We start from the raw sequence: 18,647 nt of genomic DNA, 5'->3' as shown, positions 1-18,647 counted from the left end.
ACTAAATAATGTCAACTGAAAAATCTAAACTACATGTTCTAGAGCTACCGTATTTCACGTCATAATAGTCATATTTTATCATCCCCCCCTCCACTTTGGATGAAAAAAACAACACAAATAGTACAAAGTACAGATCATAGTGATGCATGCGGGCACTGTACTAGAGGCTGCGATCGTTTTAACAGTAAGCTTGATACTTCTTAACCTCCAGTCGAGCCTCCGTTACCCCAATGATTTTAATTTAGATCCCGCCACCTTAGCACATAGCACTTTAACATTTGGGAGACTAGAAGGGAGAAAGTTACAAAGCCTTCTGGCATATAAGACCTGCGCTGCCCCCAAGGTGAAGGAGAAGGGGAAGGAGAGAATTTTAATTAACCTGAAAGGAGGGAGAGGTACGACGCAGCAAATACTAGATCTGTGCCCTGATTTAAAAGCTGATATTAACATAATGATGGACCATGTGGCGAGAGGGTGGCCATCTAACAGCCGAGGAGTCCCCATAGAAGTAATTCAGGGGAGGGGGAGATACGGGAAAGGGAGGCATAAATTAATTCGGCCTAGGGCAAAAAAAAGAGTTCTTATAGATTTAAAACGGCCTCCTGATATGGTAAACTTGGGTGCCCAGGCTGGCGGTCTCTCCAAGTTAAAGGTGGTGCTGTTGAACGCCAGGTCTGTCAATGGAAAAACTGCTATCATCCAGGATCTTATCCTGGATGAACAGGCAGACCTGGCGTGCATAACGGAGACCTGGCTGGATGAGGCTGGGGGTGTCAACCTCACCCAGCTTTGTCCACCAGGTTACACCGTGCAGCACCAACCAAGATCTGGAGGGAGGGGAGGAGGTGTCGCAGTAATCTATAAGGAGTCCATCCCCCTGACCAGGTGCCCCATCCCACAGTCAACCTTGTTCGAATGTGTCCACCTGAGGGTAGGTGACCAGGACAGACTGGGGATTCTGCTAGTGTACCGACCACCCCACTGCACTACAGTCTCCCTGCCTGAGCTAGCGGGGGTGGTCTCTGGCCTGGCATTGGAGTCTCAACAGCTCATTGTGCTGGGGGACTTCAATGTCCATGCCGAGACCAACCTTTCAGGCGTGGCTCAGGACTTCATGGCCTCCATGGCAACCATGGGGCTGTCCCAATGAGTATCTGGTCCCACCCACAGAGCTGGACACACGCTTGACTTGGTTTTCTGTCAGGGATGGGAGGAAAATGGAGGTGTGGAGGAGCTTACTATCGCTCCGTTGCCATGGACCGACCATCACCTAATCAGGTTTAGACTTGCTGCGCCCCCTAACCTCCGCAGGGGTGGAGGACCCATTAAAATGGTCCGCCCTAGGAGGCTCATGGATCCGGACGGTTTCCTGATGGCTCTTGGGGAGTTTCCCGCCACCTCGGCTGGTGATTCTGTCGATGCCCTTGTCACTCTCTGGAATCGGGAGATGACTAGGGCAATAGACACGATCGCTCCGGAACGTCCCCTCTCGAGTACCCGAGCTAAACCATCTCCTTGGTTTACTGAGGAGTTGGCAGCGATGAAGCGAAAGAAGAGGGGACTAGAGCGCGTGTGGCGTTCAAAACCGAACGAGTCAAACCGAACACGGCTGGGCTCTTATCTTAAGGCTTATGCCGCGGCAATAGACGCTGCAAAGAACTCTTTCTTTGCAGCTAATATTGCGTCCGCACAGAACCGTCCGGCGGAGCTGTTCCGAGTTGTCAGAGGTTTGTTATATCCCGTCCCTCAAGACGGGATCCCTGACAACTCGGCAGCCCGCTGTGAAGCATTTGCTCAGTTCTTTGCGGACAAAGTCGCTTTGATCCGCTCTGGATTTGACACCATATTAACGGCAGTCTCCGAGGATGTAACAAGTGCACCTGCTTGTCCTATTTTGATGGATTTGTTTCAATTGGTTCAGCCCGAGGACGTGGACAAGGTGCTTGGAGAGGTGAGGGCGACCACATGCATCCTAGACCCCTGCCCATCCTGGCTGGTGAGAGAAGCCAGAGGGGGATTGGCCGAGTGGGTGAAGGTGGTGGTGAATGCCTCCCTTCGGGAAGGCATTGTTCCAGCGAGCCTTAAATTGGCTGTGATCAAACCGCTGTTGAAGAAGCCATCACTGGACCCCACTCAATTGGAGAACTATCGGCCTATTTCCAATCTCCCCTTTTTGGGCAAGGTCGTGGAACGTGTGGTGGCTGCACAACTCCAGGCATTCTTGGTAGATACTGATTTTCTGGATCCAGCACAGTCTGGCTTCAGGCCGGGACATGGTACCGAGACAGCCTTGGTCGCCTTAGTCGATGATCTACGCCGGGAACTGGACAGGGGGAGTGTGTCCCTGCTGGTTCTGCTGGACCTCTCAGCGGCCTTCGATACCGTCGATCACGGTATCCTTCTGGGGCGCCTTGCCGGGATGGGTCTCGGGGGTACTGTTCTTCAGTGGCTCCGGTCCTTCCTGGAGGGTCGTTCCCAGATGGTGTCATTGGCGGACACCTGCTCGGCCCCACAACCATTGACTTGTGGGGTCCCGCAGGGGTCAATACTGTCCCCCATGTTGTTTAACATATACATGAAGCCGCTGGGAGAGATCATCCGGAGTTTCGGGGTGAGGTGTCATCTGTATGCAGATGATGTCCAGCTCTGTCACTCCTTCCCACCTGTCACTAAGGAGGCTGTTCAGGTCCTGAACCGGTGTCTGGCCGCTGTGTCGGACTGGATGAGGGCGAACAAATTGAAACTTAATCCAGACAAGACAGAGGTCCTCCTGGTCAGTCGCAGGGCTGAACAGGGAATAGGGTTACAGCCTGTGTTGGATGGGGTCGCACTCCCCTTGAAGACACAGGTTCGCAGTCTGGGGGTTCTCCTGGACTCATCACTGAGCCTGGAGCCCCAGGTCTCGGCGGTGGCCAGGGGAGCCTTTGCACAACTCCGCCTTGTGCGCCAGCTGCGCCCGTTCCTTGGGAGGTCTGACTTGGCTACGGTGGTCCACGCTCTGGTTACAGCTCGTTTGGACTACTGCAACGCGCTCTACGTGGGGCTGCCTTTGAAGACGGCTCGGAAGCTCCAACTAGTACAACGGGCAGCAGCCAGACTAATAACAGGAGCGGCTTACAGGGAGCGTACTACTCCCATGCTGAGCCAGCTCCACTGGCTGCCGATATGCTACCGAGCCCAATTCAAAGTGCTGGTTTTGACCTACAAAGCCCTAAATGGTTCTGGCCCATCTTACCTGTCCGAACGTATTTCCCCCTATGAGCCTTCTAGAACTCTTAGATCATCGGGGGAGGCCCTGCTCTCGGTCCCACCAGCCTCGCAGGTAAGGCTGGTGGCCTTCTCGGTGGTGGCTCTTCGGCTGTGGAACACCCTCCCCAGCAACATACGGCAGATACCAACTCTCCTAGGCTTCAGGAAAGCCTTAAAGACATGGCTGTGCTCACAAGCTTTTAATGAATAAGAACATGGACTTTACATGACCTGTATGAAGAATCGAGGATTCTGGATGAATGGATTTTAATCTTGGACATTCTTAAAATTTTATATAATGTGATTTTATTTTGTAATGGTACTTGTTTTATATGAACTGTTGTTTTGTAGATTGTTTTATATGAATTGTTTTTACATTGTTTTTAGGCATTGAATTTTTGCCTGTTTACTGTAAGGACAGTCACACCTTTCATTCGGCTGGTAGCCAAGTCAAGCCCCGTAACGCCAAAAGGGCAGGGGCACAGGGGACTGAATCACGCATTGCTCTCTTTCCTTGGTGCTAGAGAGTTAGCAGTCATGAAGCCTTATAGCACAAAAAAAGCAGACACACCTTTCATTAACTCACTTGTGTGAGTGAACTATAAGTGTGATTATTATGTAGAGAATACTAACATTCCAATTTTGCCACCCCCAAAATGACTATTTTGACATGGCAACTATTATGTGATGGAATACTATACTTTTATATCATTGCCTTTAATCAAATTTTACAGAAATTGCTTACAATAACATATCTCTCTTTGTGTGTGTTTTTAAGATTGCCCCTCATCACTTGCCTCACATAAGTACAACCAGCCTCTACATTCCCTGAGTTTAGGAGCAGTGGATCAAAACCCACAAATAATAAAACCCAAAGGTCAAAACCCACAAATAATAACATTGCTTTTGTGTTACCTGAGAGAACACCTCTATATGAATGTTCATGTTTTCATGTTCATGATCTATTGTCAACTGCCACTGGACATGAACCATAAAAATATACTGGAGGACATCAAGATATTTAGAGAGATGTTATCTCTAGAAAGCTCTCTAGATGAGGGTTCTCCAAACTAAGCCCCACAGACTGGATTCAGCCCTCCAAGGTCATTTACCAGCTTCCCACCCTAAACTTTAGACTTAGGTCACCCTAAGTTTCAACTGAATTGAAGACACACAACAGAAACAACAATCCTAATTAATGTGACTATCTCATCAGCCAAAAGCAGGCCCATACTTCCAATTTATGTTGGTTAAAATTGTTCTTCCTTTTAAATATTATATTGTTCTTTCATGCTTTTTGCACTACAGATAAGATATGTTGAGTGTGCACAGGAATTTGTTCATTTTTTTTTCAAACTATAATCCGGCCGCCCAACAATCTGAAAGACCATGAACCAGCTCTCTACTTAAAAGGTTTGAGAATCCCTGCTCTAGATCCTCCAACATGATCCCATCATCAAGCTCCAGCAGAAGTTAATCATAGAGTTGCACTGGAGGACCTAGAAATTCCTAGAGAGCAAATTTTAATCAAATGTATGAATAATCAAATCCATAAATGTGGAATATGAAATGTGCACTGTGGCATAAATATGGATTTCTGATTATTTCTTTCAGCTGGAACAACTTTGAATTTGGTTTGAGTTGTCCTATGGTATTTAAGTCTAGTGACTTTTGGCTCTTTCTCAGTTTTGTAGAACAGCAGTTGCTGCATGTTGTCTATGTGCATGCTTTTTCTAACATAGACACAGGTCCATAAAGAACTGTAGTGCCATTCCAGTCAAACTACTGAAAATGAAATCAGCATTGTGTGTAGCATTTTTCTTCTATCTTGGCAATGTTTGTTATTCCCACTGACATCTATTTCATCAGTGGCCTTCTTACTACTAAAGCTCAAGGTTTTCCCTTCACAGTATGAGTATTTCACAGTATGAGTATTATTTTCAACTCATAAAGCTTTATGCTATATGACAGATCTATGGCAATTCCATCAACTAAGAAAGCTTCATGAGTAAGGTTTGACCTTTTTTTCCTCATGTTTTGGACTAGATATCACATTTGAAATTGCATACTAAACTAGAATAATTCTAAGGTAAAATAAGGTAAAGGTTTCCCCTGACGTTAAGTTCAGTCGTGTCTGACTCTGGGGGTTGGTGCTCATTTCCATTTCTAAGCTGAAGAGACGGCATTGTCCGTAGACACCTCCAAGGTCATGTGGCCGGCATGACTGCATGGAACGCCGTTACCTTCTTGCCAGAGCGGTACCTATTGATCTACTCACATTTGCATGTTTTCGAACTGCTAGGTTGGCAGAAGCTGGAGCTAATAGCGGGCGCTCACTCCGCTCCCTGGATTTGAACCTGCAACCTTTCGATCTGCAAGTTCAGCAGCTCAGCGCTTTAACACACTGAGCCACCTTTTGCAATACCTGCTATGATCCAGATTTGCTCTGCCCTCCCCAACTGTCTTCCTCCAATCCATGCTTATGCTATAGCTTTCAGTTTAATATACTGTTCAATTACAAATCACCCTCCATAATTGGAAGCCCCATGTAAAACAACTGCATCAGACACTAGGGGAAGAATTCTGAGCCTAGCATTAAAGCTCATCTGCCCTTTTCTTCTAAACAACTACAAGGTAAAAACTGTCAAATCAGAAAGCTACACTATCACAACTTATATTACCTAGCAATCAGGGCCGGCCGGAGATATTTTTTTATGTAAAGCGGGGGTGCTGAAAAGCGCCCCCGCCACCGGCGCCCTGGCCCCGCCCAGCGTGCCCTGGCCCCGCCTCCCACGCTGCGTGGGAGGCGGGGCCAGGGCGAATAGTGAGGGGGCGGGGCCAGAGTTGGCCCCGCCCCCCGTGCCCTGGCCCCGCCTCCCACGCAGCGTGGGAGGCGGGGCCAGGGCACGCTGGGCGGGGGGGCGGGGCCAGAGTTGGCCCCGCCTCCCACGCTACCCCCGCTCGCCCGTCTGGCCTTTTGTAGCAGGCCAGACTCAGTCTGGCCTGCTACACAAGGCCAGACGGGCGAGCGGGGGTAACGTGGGAGGCGGGGCCAGCTCTGACGCCGCTCCCCCCCCCCCGCCCAGCGTGCCTTGGCCCTGCCTCCCACGCAACGTGGGAGGCGGGGCCAGGGCACGCTGGGCGGGGGGGGCGGCGTCAGAGCTGGCCCCGCCTCCCACGTTACCCCCGCTCGCCCGTCTGGCCTTGTGTAGCAGGCCAGACTTAGCGGAGGTTTCTCCAGGCCGCGATTGCGGCCTGGAGGAACCTCCGCTAAGTCTGGCCTGCTACACAAGGCCAGACGGGCGAGCGGGGGTAACGTGGGAGGCGGGGCCAGCTCTGACGCCGCTCCCCCCCCCCCCGCCCAGCGTGCCTTGGCCCTGCCTCCCACGCAGCGTGGGAGGCGGGGCCAGGGCACGCTGGGCGGGGGGGGCGGCGTCAGAGCTGGCCCCGCCTCCCACGTTACCCCCGCTCGCCCGTCTGGCCTTGTGTAGCAGGCCAGACTTAGCGGAGGTTCCTCCAGGCCGCAATCGCGGCCTGGAGAAACCTCCGCTGAGTCTGGCCTGCTACAAAAGGCCAGACGGGCGAGCGGGAGTAGCGTGGGAGGCGGGGCCAGCTCTGACGCCGCTCCCCCCCCCCGCCCAGCGTGCCTTGGCCCCGCCTCCCACGCTGCGTGGGAGGCAGGGCCAAGGCACGCTGGGCGGGGGGGGGGGAGCGGCGTCAGAGCTGGCCCCGCCTCCCACGCTACTCCCGCTCGCCCGTCTGGCCTTTTCTAGCAGGCCAGACGGGCCAGGGCGCACTGGGCGGGAGGCGGGGCACCGTCAGGGCGGTGCCCCGCCTCCCGCCCAGCCTGACGGCGCCCCCCCGGGCCTGCGCCCGAGGCGGCGGCGTCAGCTGCCGCATGAGTGGGGCCGGCCCTGCTAGCAATCTCTGAAACCTCCAGACACAATGTCAGATGGGGATAGAAATACAATCTAGATCAGGCATGGGCAAACTTTGTCCCTCCAGGTGTTTTGGACTTCAACTCCCACAATTCCTAACAGCTAGTAGGCTTGTGGGAGTTGAAGTCTAAAACACCTGGAAGGCTGAAGTTTACCCATGCCTGATCTAGATTCATCAGATTGTGCACTACACATTTATTTAAAACTTTCCAGATTTTTTTATCAAATTGGGGGAGCTCAATTACAAACAGATAGGATATGATATGACCTGTTCAAAAGCATTTGAACAAGAAGCCCACAATGTAGCACTCTGTTAATTTACCAGACATTTGTTTTTGCCCTCCTGAACTCAAACTTTCTGAGTCCACATTTCAAACAGATTTTATGGCTTAGATAAGTCTAATGGAAATGAGCATAAGTGCCAACACTTCCCAGCAAAAGGAGTGCAGTAACACAGGATGTATAAGTGCATTCATTGTATTTTAAAATGTTTTAAGTATTCTATAAATGTGTGCCAAGGAGAGATCTTCAGTAGGAGGACATATGCAGAACTATATGCTACAATTCTGCAGATTTTGTCATATTAGTAGTGTTTCTCCTTTTTGGACAGGGGGAGAAATATTTCTACAACCATGGGTGGACGGATTATATTTTTGTAGGTGAAATAAAGTTGTTCACACTCACTTTACATAGCAGTAATTGGGGGAAGGTGTTACAATCAATAAAGACAGCAGCACTGAGTTCCAAAGCTATGCAGTCTGTTTGTCATAGATTCCTAGAATCCTAGATTGAAAGAGACCATAAGGGTCATCCGGTCTATTCTGAGCCGGCATATTCTACTGCCAAACTGCTCTGTTTTATTCAGCTGTGTGGAAGAGGCCTTGGGCAGTATGGACTCAGATAACTCAGTTCAAAGCAGATATTGTGGGATTTTCTGCTTTGCTATTTTGGGTTATAATTCTGTGTGGAAGGGCCCTCAGTCTCACTAATTGCCATTGACTAAAAGATGTTGCGTGGATCAACTTCCACTTCCATTGCCTTTATCCTTGGCATCTCTTTACTCCTTGGTTTCTCCCTTTTCCCTCCAGACAATTTCTCTGTTCCATGTCCTATACTTTTCCCCTATATAGCCCCCTTATTTTTTTTTCTCTATTACAGGTCTCGCTCACTTTTTATGGCTTGCATTCAAGCACACTTAGGAGCAGCCATGGCACCTTTGTTCATATGGTGCAGCACTCAACTTGTAAACAATGGCAGATGAAAATGTCCCTATGGATTCATCTAGCATTGTCTAATGAAGCACTTGAAATAACCATCATACATCCCATATCCAACCATGGTGACACTGGATTCGTATCAAGATCTATATCCAATACAAAGAACCTTTATAATAGAGCCCTTTTACACAGGCTAAGTGTTTTTATGGCTGGATCTAAACTGCTCTATATCCCAGGATCCGACCCCTGATTATCTGCTTTGGACCGGATTATATGAGTCTACACTGCCAGATAACTTGGGATAAGTAGATATTCTGGGATCAGATCCTAGGATATAGCGCAGTGCAGATCCAGCCTAAGTCATGATACACCAGAGTTGTAATCTTGTTTTCCAGCCTATTCAATTCATTACCAACATGCACAGATATGGCCTGCTTCTAAATGGAATAATTAGTGAAATAGAGCTTTGTTGTCTCACCTGTTTACTGCACTTCCAGAAGAACATATTTCAGGCCCTTCCAGACATGCACAAAATGTGAGACCTGTCACGGGTTTACCTAAGGCATCCAAATTTTGCCTTGGGTAAATCTGAATTAATCCAGAGTAAATTGGGATTTTCCAGTTTATTCCGGATTAACTGAACACCTAGAACGATCAGGACCTTAATGTAAGGTCAGGATCTTTCCAGGTGTGGCCCCTGTGGGGATTGACTCCTGGGACCGCTTCTGTGATCCAAGGAATCAATCCCCACTGTGATCCCGGTGGGCACCAATACTCTTCAGCAGAGAAGGCTAACAAACTTTTAAAACTACAGCTCCCATGCTTCCACAGCATTGAGCCATGACAGTTAAAATTGTATCTGTAATGAAATATGAATTTTTGGTTTACAGATGTTATGTTTAATTGTGTCTTTGTGTTTTAAAAGGGTACGTATTACAGTTATTGCATCTCAGCACTCAGAGGCTGGTTGCCATGGAGAAGTAGGCGGAGCCAACTGCCGTTTTGTTGAAGAAGTGCAGAGTTTAAAAAAGGGATTCAGTCTGTGCTCTGATGAGGCACAGGGAAGATTGATCCTAGGTTGAGGGGATCAGGGAGACTCAATTGTTCATTTTTGAGTCGGTTTAAAATAAGTTTGGTGACTTATTTAATGTAGTCTGTGTCCTGGTAAGGAACAGAGAATCTGTGATCGTATATCACAGGGTGACTGCGGTTTAAAAATATCAAGAGGAAGAAGTTCTAACTACTTTTAGTAAAAGAAGTGACACTTTAGGGAGTTTGACTCACCTCATTCTAGTATTGTAACTGTTAATCAAAGTGCTTCTAAGTGAGAATCAACATTGTAACCACTGAGCTCTGTGCCTGAATAAACTTGTTATTGTTCCTCCAACATCTAAGCCTCTGTCGCATATATTATAAACCAAGTTGCCTTACCATCTAAAGTGAATAAGAATAAGAAAGGGAAAAAAATAAATAAAAGGTCTCCTCTCTGAGTCTGAGTATTATATCCCCCAGAGCAGCTTAAAATAGGTCAACCTAGCAGGAGAGTGAAACAGACGGAGAAAGCGACGAGATCTCCACTTCCTCCCTCACCTTGAAATTCTCAAAGAAGCCACCACCTCCATTCTCGATTTTGTCATCATCACCAGAGGCCAAGCCCATCATACTGCGGCTGCGGATCTGCAGTTCCTCGTAAAGGCTCTCCAGGAGGGCACTGCGGGTCCGTTCCTACTCCAGAAAGAGAGATGGGAGAGCACACACGTCCAAGTATAATCAAGATATAAGCACAAGCAGAGAAAGAACAGACAGGGTGTCAAAACTGATGGCGATTCTAAATCTGAGTCAGTTACATAATCAAAGAACTATTTCTAGAACTGAACAATTCTAATTAACTCTAAGATGTTTTGATCATGGATTGCTTGCTCCCATCTAGGTTGGTCTGGGAATTGAGATAATAGTTGGATGGATGGCTCTCAATGCTGCTTCAGTGAGCACAAGAGAAGTGCCTCTTTTGTGATGTTGTTGCTCTACTATGGAATACTTTTAGTCTCCTGTACTTAGTCTCTTTGGACAGAAATTGGCATCATTTTTTTTTTAAATTGACTCTTAAAATGAAACACCTACCAGTAGTTTATTTCCAGCAACCGTTTAAGTCTTTTACATGCATCACCACTGTGTTTCGTTTTAAATCTTAGGGTATTTCTGGGTGGAGAGCTTCCCACTCAAGCAATTAGATTCTACAATGCAGCTGTTTCATTTTTTTCTCCTCAGTTGATTTTCCAGGGTAAGAAAACTGATGGAAAATGGAGTGACTTGAAAAACTGCAAGGAGTTTCTGGTGTGAGAGAACTGGCTGTCTGCAAGGACGTTACCCAGGGGATGCCCGGGTTTTGATGTTTTTACCATTCTTGTGTAACAGAGGAAAAGGGAAGCTTATGCCCAGGCATACAAGGATGTTTTTAGTAGGCATAACATTGCTCATTAAGAGTAATCCTGTGGCATGAGAAAGTAACCATGGGGAGCTGGAGCTGATAGAGGGAGCTCATTCGCACTCTCCCCAGATTTGAACCGGCAACCTTCAGGTCAGCAACTTAGCCTTCAAGTCAGTAGTCCTGCCAGCACAAGGGTAAACTGGGGACTCCTATGGTTATAAGTAAAATGTGAAGATGCTCACTTTGTACAGATGAAACCTTGTATTGCTACAGTCCTTAAAAAGCCAGTCTATGGGACAAGTTAACGATATTATAAAAATGTCACTTGAGACATGGAATTTCGATTTGAGATGATGTTGTTGCTTGCAGAAAGTGATTAGTAGTATTTCTCCACTTTGCTCTGTATCCACTTTGTGGGCAGAAGCAAGTAGGTAACAGTAATTGTTCCTGATATCATATTCCCAAATAATCAAGAAGGATGTGTTGTCGAAGGCTTTCATGGCCAGGATCACAGGGTTGTTGTGTGTCTTTCGGGCTGTGTGGCCATGTTCCAGAAGCATTCTGAACATGGCCACACAGCCCGAAAGACACACAACAACCCAATCAAGAAGGAGTAATCTCCTCATTTCACCTTGAACTGGGAACAGGTCCTTTGCAAGGATTTTTATCTAAATTTTCAAAAAAGGAAAATACAATGGGCCCTCGGTGTTTGTGGGATTTGGGTTCCAGAACCACCACCAGACTGGATCCCAAAATCTATGGATGATCAAGTCCCATTATATGGTTTAGTAAAATGACATCCCTCTTTTATATAAATGGTGAACAAATCCAACAAATGTGGAGAGAGTCTGAGGATCTGTGAAATAACAGGAGGCTGCATTAGAGTATGCTTCCATGTACTTATCTTAGTACTTGGTGTGTAGCAAAAACAAAGTTGCTTTTGGGATTCTTCACCCCGCCCTTAATATTTTCAATCCATGGTCAAATCCTTGGATGCAAAAGCCATGAATGCAGTTGATACTGTATTTTTCAATCTCTCTGAGAATGAACAACTGTAAGGTAAAGGTTTCCCCTGACGTTAAGTCCAGTCGTGTCTGACTCTGGGGGTTGGTGCTCATCTCCATTTCTAAGCCGAAGAGCCGGCATTGTCCGTAGACACCTCCAAGGTCATGTGGCTTGCATGACTGCATGGAACACTGTTACCTTCCCGCCGGAGCAGTACCTATTGATCTACTCACATTTGCATGTTTTCGAACTGCTAGGTTGGCAGAAGCTGGAGCTAACAGCGGGCGCTCACTCCGCTCCCTGGGATTTGAACCTGGGACCTTTCGGTCTCCAAGTTCAGCAGCTCAGCGCTTTAACACACTGAGCCACCGGAGGCATAATGCTGAATGATATTCACAGGAACCATCCTTATATCTTAGCTTAGAAATCTTAAAGCTTTGGACAAACCCAAGCTACAACCCTAACTGCACCTCATTTTCCCTAGCCCCTAAAAAGTTTACAACACAAAATAATATAACACTTTATTAAAAATACAATTTATTTATTTATTTGCAGTATTTATACCCCACCCCTCTCAGAGCGGCTTTACAGAACACACATACGGAAAACATTCAATGCCAGTTATACAGTTAACAAGGACAGCCAACACAGAAGAGGTAAAGGCAGTTTTTCCCATCTTATTTCTGGCATCTTGGAAGCTGTGCTCGACACTGGCCATGGGATTGTGCTGTCACTCCATCTTCCATGCCGAGGAGCTTCCTCCTGATCAATGTCCTTAAGAGCGTCTTTATAACCTCCCTGTTAAAAGCAGTACCCATTTGTCTACTTGCATTTCTGCTTAATGCGTAATGTACTTCTGCTTAATAAAACACGGGACTTCAAACTGACTCATGATGGAGGAATGCCATGTTTAAAATGCAAATTTTCAGTATAAATACCAGAAAAACACAAAAAGGGGAGACTATCTGACAGATTAGGCACCACTGTATGAAATTTCCCCATTTGTGTCACAACTAACCAGAAATCTATAGGTCATGACACAGGTTGGATCCACACTGTCACATAATTCAGATTATCAAATCAGATAATATACATTATCTATTTTGAATTGGATTATATGAGTCTACACTTGAATTGGATTATACGAGTCTATTGTTAAAGACATTACAAGGAATTGCCCAAAAGCTGGGGAGAACCAGTGTGGTTCATTCTACTCATTTTTTTCCTGATTCTCAATTCATTTCATATGTTATTTTTTTAATATATTATTTTCTGCTATTCATATGGATCTTTATTCCAAATAGATATTGTAAGTATGCAAACTCACCTCCAACTTAGCAAATTTTTCAGCGTGGTAACAGCTGTACTCTGCATTTATGAGCTTTGCCAGAAGAAATTCGCGGAATTCGGTGCCCTGTGAGAAGAAATAAATGTATGTTCACTCATTGTTTTGAAGGTCCTAAAAGACCTTTCTCTAAATTCCCCAGTGATAACAGAGATGCTAGATAAGAATAGAGCATTAAAGACTCCAGAACCCTAATGAGAAAATTTGCTTAAACTTGGGAAATGATTTTGTATCTTAAAAATACATTTCTATTCACTTCCCCAGAAGAAGCACCTTACAGTTGACGGGTTTATTCAAAATACCAGAGAGCAGTGGTTCCCAAACTTTTTCACTCAAGTCAGAAGACTTTTTTTATCCTCATGTAACCCTAATTTTGTCCCTAATTTTTCCAAAGAATTCGATATCCTGAAGTATTGTGAATCCACAAAGTTCTCACTTCTTTCATCTATTCCTGTGGCCTGGGTGTTTGGAAATAGGTTTGGAAATAAAGAAAAAGCATTATAAACCTAACCACAAATATTAATTTTGGTACAAGAAAATATTGGATATGACCCTAAACATTTATTTTTATACAGGAAAATATTGGATGGAAATCTAGATTTGCAATCTGAAGTGAAAAAGGGTGTTTCTAGGTAGAGGACCTCTAGCATTACCAATCAGGTTGCAATATGCAGCTTTTCTGCCTTTTCTCCATAACATAAGTCAATGGAAAGAAAATAAATGGAAGCAGGAGTGGGAAAGCCTAGGTGTGTAACAAGTTGAAGTCTACAATTGTTTGGAATCTCCCTCTCCTCCTAAAATTCTGTTAAAATTGATTACAGAGTTTTCAGGAGTTAACATAGACATTTTTAATTTATTACATCAAGGATGCTTTTACAACAGGATCATAGTATACTGAAAAGCATGGGTGGAAATCATGTGGCCCATAGGACTGCAACTCCCAAATTGCTTTCAACTAGTAGCTAGGCTAGTTATTGGCTAGTAGCTACTGTTCATGGGACATGCAATTCAGTAACATCTAGAGAGAGGCACAATTTCACTCTTGCTGTAAATCTACATCTGGAGAACTGAGATTTTTAAAATCTCTTCAAAGCTGCATGGAATAGTCAGTCTTCAATGTCGAAAATTTACCAGTGTATCATTCACTATTAGGCTTTTATTTCTAATAGTAGAGGGACTCATCTATCACAAACCTTTTTGAATACTGCTGGATTTGGAAGAGGAGGCCCAAAGAAGGGAACGTCATCACGGGCAGTGACAGAAACCTGAAACAATAAAAAGTGTCAAACAATTCACTGACGAGGACAGTCCCTGCAGGGCAGTCTACAGTCTTAAGAGGGTGAAAGAGAGCATTTCTTCAACTGATTTTTTTTCTTTAGTCCTGACTAAAGTAGACCTAGTGAATCCATTGCTGAATGGTGAGTAATAGAGTAGTGCATTTGAGGTAAATGTTGACTCTTTTCATGTCCCCAATCCATTTTTTGAGAGCCTCTTGAAATCGGGAGAGCAGATATGTTTTCATTCTTCGGTGCCGAAGGATCTGTTTTCTATCAGCCCATTATTGGGGGTGGGCTTCCTACCCAGGCTCCTCTTCCCACTTGACACAAAAGTAGGCAGAGCACCCAGGTCCGGAGCACCCATGCCTCCAGTGCCTGCAGCTGAGCACCTCTTGCTCTAGAGTAAGGGGCACTCAGTTGCAGGCACTGGTGGCACATGCGCTCTGGGCCCTGCATGACACACACACATTTTCTTTCCAAGGAGACTGCGTGTGTGGCATACAGAATTGCCCATGCAAGCCAGTGTCTGGCCTGCAGCTGAGTGCCTCTTATTCTGTGATGCTGAAAAGTAGGCCAGGAACTGGGACCTGTTCCTGCCTGCTTTCATGTCGAGCAGATTTTCGTACAGTGAGGGGCCTTCCTTTTCTGTGCTTCCAAATAAGTGAAAGAAACCAATGAAATGGGAGAAATGAATTCTGTGCACAGCTCTAGTGAGTAAACGCATAGGAAATCACATTGCCACAGTGGGACAGGTCTCTAGTAAATATACAGTAGAGTCTCACTTATCCAACACTCGCTTATCCAACGTTCTGGATTATCCAACGCATTTTTGTAGTCAATGTTTTTAATATATCGTGATATTTTGGTGCTAAATTCGTAAATACAGTAATTACAACATAGCATTACTGCATATTGAACTACTTTTTCTGTCAAATTTGTTGTATAACATGATGTTTTGGTGCTTAATTTGTAAAATCATAACCTAATTTGATCTTTAATAGGCTTCTCCTTAAGCTCTCCTTATTATCCAACATATGCGCTTATCCAACGTTCTGCCGGCCCGTTTATGTTGAATAAGTGAGACTCTACTGTAGATATGAAGCCACAGGGAAAGGTTGCCTGGTGTTTTGGCAGATGACACCCAGCTCTATTATTGCTTTCATCCCAAGCCAGGAAAGTTGTCTGGTGACCATCATCAGTAATGGACTGGAATAAAGTGAACATATTGAAATGTAATCCAGATAAAAGAAATGCACGCTTGGGTCCCTTTGACACTTACACGTAATGTGTACTTTAGTCAGTATCCCAGATGCTGGATTAGGGCTGCATGGTGTCCTTACAGAGACACCTTCAGCTGCCATAGAGGTGGCAGGGAGTCCCTATTGCTCAGCCATGTCAAACATGATTCAGTAACATTGGGCAGCAACCCTAGGGACCTCTATGTCACAATTGTCCCCATATGCAATACCCCATCTATCTTCTCATTGGCACTCTGCTTGACTTTCAATGTCCTAAACCAGGATAAACAAAATCACAAGACATGCCAAAAATATATCACGTAATGTGCTTCAGTGCATGTAGGTGTTGTAAAGAAGTATGAATTTTAGTTTACAGATGCCATGTTTAACTGTGTTAAAAAAGGTAATATTTCAGTTACTCTGCACCATGAGTTGGTTGCCATGGAGAAGGCGGCAGAGCCAACTGGGTTAGCTGAAGAGAGAGCAGAATTTGGAGGGAAACTCAGTCAGTCTGTGGCCAGAGAACCATAGGGAAGGTTAGTTTTTAGAGTCGGTGCCCTTATGAGATACCGGGAGACTGATTCTGGTTGAGGGATCAGGGTGGCTCATATGTTTGATTTTTGAGTCAATTTTAAAATAAGTTTGGTGACTTATTTTAAGGTAGTCTGTTTCCAGATAAGGAACAGATAGTCTGTGTTTGTAATTCACAGGGTGAAAGCAGTATAGAAAGAAGTGGAGAAAGAAGTGACATTTTAGGAAGTTTGAATCACCTCATTCTGTTATTGCAATTGTTAAGGAAAGTGCCTCTAAGTGAGAATTGTAACTATTAAGCTTGTGCCTCAATAAATGTGTTATTGTTCTTTTCCTTCAAACATCTCAATCTCTGTCATATATACACACATTAAGAATAAACAAGAAGAAGAAAGAAAAACAAAATTTAAAAAGTCTTCTCTCTTTAGCCAGTGGCTAAATCTTCCAATAGTGGTGGCAAGAGTTGATAATCGCCTTAACATCTGGTGGCAGCGTTTAAACAAGACATCTTTAATATCTGGTGGCAGCGGATATAGTTCTATATATAATATAATTAATTAATAAAAACAACTTCCACCTCCACATCTCCACAAATTGGTGGCAGCGGTGGGATTAAAAAGTAATCCCCCCTGCATGAGATCTCCACAGGTGTAAACCACATCATATGGTTAAACTAAGGAATGATCACTTTGGCAATCCATACATGCAATTTGGGGAGAGGGGCACTAAACTTCTCCCCAAAATCTTCTAGATCCTAGAACCGTATTGGAGCTGAACTTTCCAGAGTGCATAAGCTCACCAGGCCTTCTGCCCTTGTCATATGATCAGGAGGTTCTGCCCTTGCCAGTTTTGTCCAACATTACATGGTCCATATTGAGTCTGAATAGAGGACCTAATTTCCCTGTGGCTTTCATTTCCATGAGTAGAGGACTCCCTTCCACTCTGTGATCTTGAAGTATGTACAAATATGGATGAAGAATGCCTGTGGCTTTCAGAATAAATGCTAGACTGTTGAGTACATTTACCTTGTACATTGTTTCTCCAAGGGCATTGTGATGGAGCTGCACTACCACATAGGAATGCAGAAAATTTGATGCAATCATGTCTGGGACAAAAGGAGTATTTTCATCTTGGAAGACAATGGCAACAATGTCATTCCCAATGTGGCGCTTCCGCTGAAGCTAGGAAAGAAAACACAAAAGTGAATGGATTCCAAAATCCATTCTTACATTATGTTAAAAACATACTGAAAGAAAACTTGGAAGGAGAAAATTTAAGAACAACAAGATAATAAAATAAAAATGGCAATGGGAATCTATCGGTTCATAAACCAACAGTGTCCTTCCACAGTTCTCCACACAGTACCTGTTGGGCATCTCCCTCTGTAAAGGGCAACATTGTTGAGACATGGAACATAATCTCTTTGCCCCGGAATATGGTATAGATAGACTCAGTTCCTGTTTGTCCTCTTGTAACATCTAAGCCACCTCGGAACCTGAAAAGATCAATAAAGGAAAGGTGAAGGGAGATGGCGAGGGGTGAAGAAGCAAGTAAGGGAATGAAAAAAAGAAAACAATTTCAATAAATACAGGGATACAGCCCTGGTACACTCTGCTACCATTTTTTTTTTACTTCAAAAAAGGAAAAGGCCAACAGAAACACACTTGGATGCATTTCTCAGAGACTGAAGATATTGTTAATGTGGGATTTGTGTTTAGATAGTGTTTAAATGAAATTTGTGTCTTGCCTGTATTGCATACTGATTCCATCATCCAAAGTGTACTATAGTCTGGAAAGAGTTAATTGCTAAGAAGCTGTGATGTCCTTGATGTGTGGTTGGAACTGGGGAGCGTCCAGACACAAGTGTTTGTGCATTACTGATTGCATCAGTTCAGTTCTGAGTTGAGTCAAGTGCTGTCTGCTGAGAAGTCAAGTCCTGTGTCCATTGTCTTCAAGTCTGTTTGTCTTTATTACTGCTTTCAGTAAAACTTGTATATAGTTTTACCAAAGTCTCTGGGTGTCACTTCGTTCTGTGTTCCACTGATGCCATCCAACTACTGCTGCGCTGCAAATACTCTGAAAGATATCAGTTTGCTCAGGCCCAGTCTACACTGCCATATAATCCAGTTCCGATACCAGATTATCTGCTTTGAGTTGGATTGTATGGTAGTATAGGCTAATTAAATCCAGTTCAAAGCAGATAATCTGGGATCAGATAATAGATTTTTTTCATGATAGGAATGACTTAAGAAACTGCAAGTCACTTCTGGTGTGAGAGAATTGCCCGTCTGCAAGGACGTTGTCCATGGGATGCCCGGATCTTTTGATGTCTTACCATCTTTGTGGGAGGCTTCTCTCATGTCCACACATGGGGAACTGGAGCTGACAGAGGGAGCTCATCTGTGCTCTCCCCAGATTC

The 18,647-nt window shown here is 45.0% G+C and overlaps 1 protein-coding gene across 10 annotated transcripts in view; it reads right to left on the bottom strand.

Moving 5' to 3' along the window:
* Positions 1 to 18,647, bottom strand: part of LOC100565133 (rap1 GTPase-activating protein 1) — a 92,280-nt gene that overhangs the window by 31,756 nt on the left and 41,877 nt on the right. For 8 of the 10 annotated variants that reach the window (XR_010003326.1, XR_010003327.1, XM_062971758.1 and 5 more), the window contains exons 12-16: positions 17,594 to 17,723; positions 17,254 to 17,409; positions 14,376 to 14,447; positions 13,165 to 13,251; positions 9,995 to 10,129 (exon numbers count right to left, since the gene is read on the bottom strand). Coding sequence is in view for 8 of the 10 variants with exons in the window: in XM_062971758.1 (XP_062827828.1) it covers positions 9,995 to 10,129; positions 13,165 to 13,251; positions 14,376 to 14,447; positions 17,254 to 17,409; positions 17,594 to 17,723 (580 nt within the window). In the remaining 2 variants the exon portion in view is untranslated. The remainder of the gene's footprint in view (positions 1 to 9,994; positions 10,130 to 13,164; positions 13,252 to 14,375; positions 14,448 to 17,253; positions 17,410 to 17,593; positions 17,724 to 18,647) is intronic. The other 2 variants (XM_062971759.1, XM_062971757.1) reach the window with 1 other exon arrangement.

The sequence above is a fragment of the Anolis carolinensis genome, chromosome 2, assembly GCF_035594765.1.
Source record: "Anolis carolinensis isolate JA03-04 chromosome 2, rAnoCar3.1.pri, whole genome shotgun sequence".
NCBI classification, from domain to species: domain Eukaryota; kingdom Metazoa; phylum Chordata; class Lepidosauria; order Squamata; family Dactyloidae; genus Anolis; species Anolis carolinensis.
The sequence above is the reverse complement of the archived record's forward strand: the minus strand, read 5'-3'. Positions and strand labels throughout refer to the sequence as shown.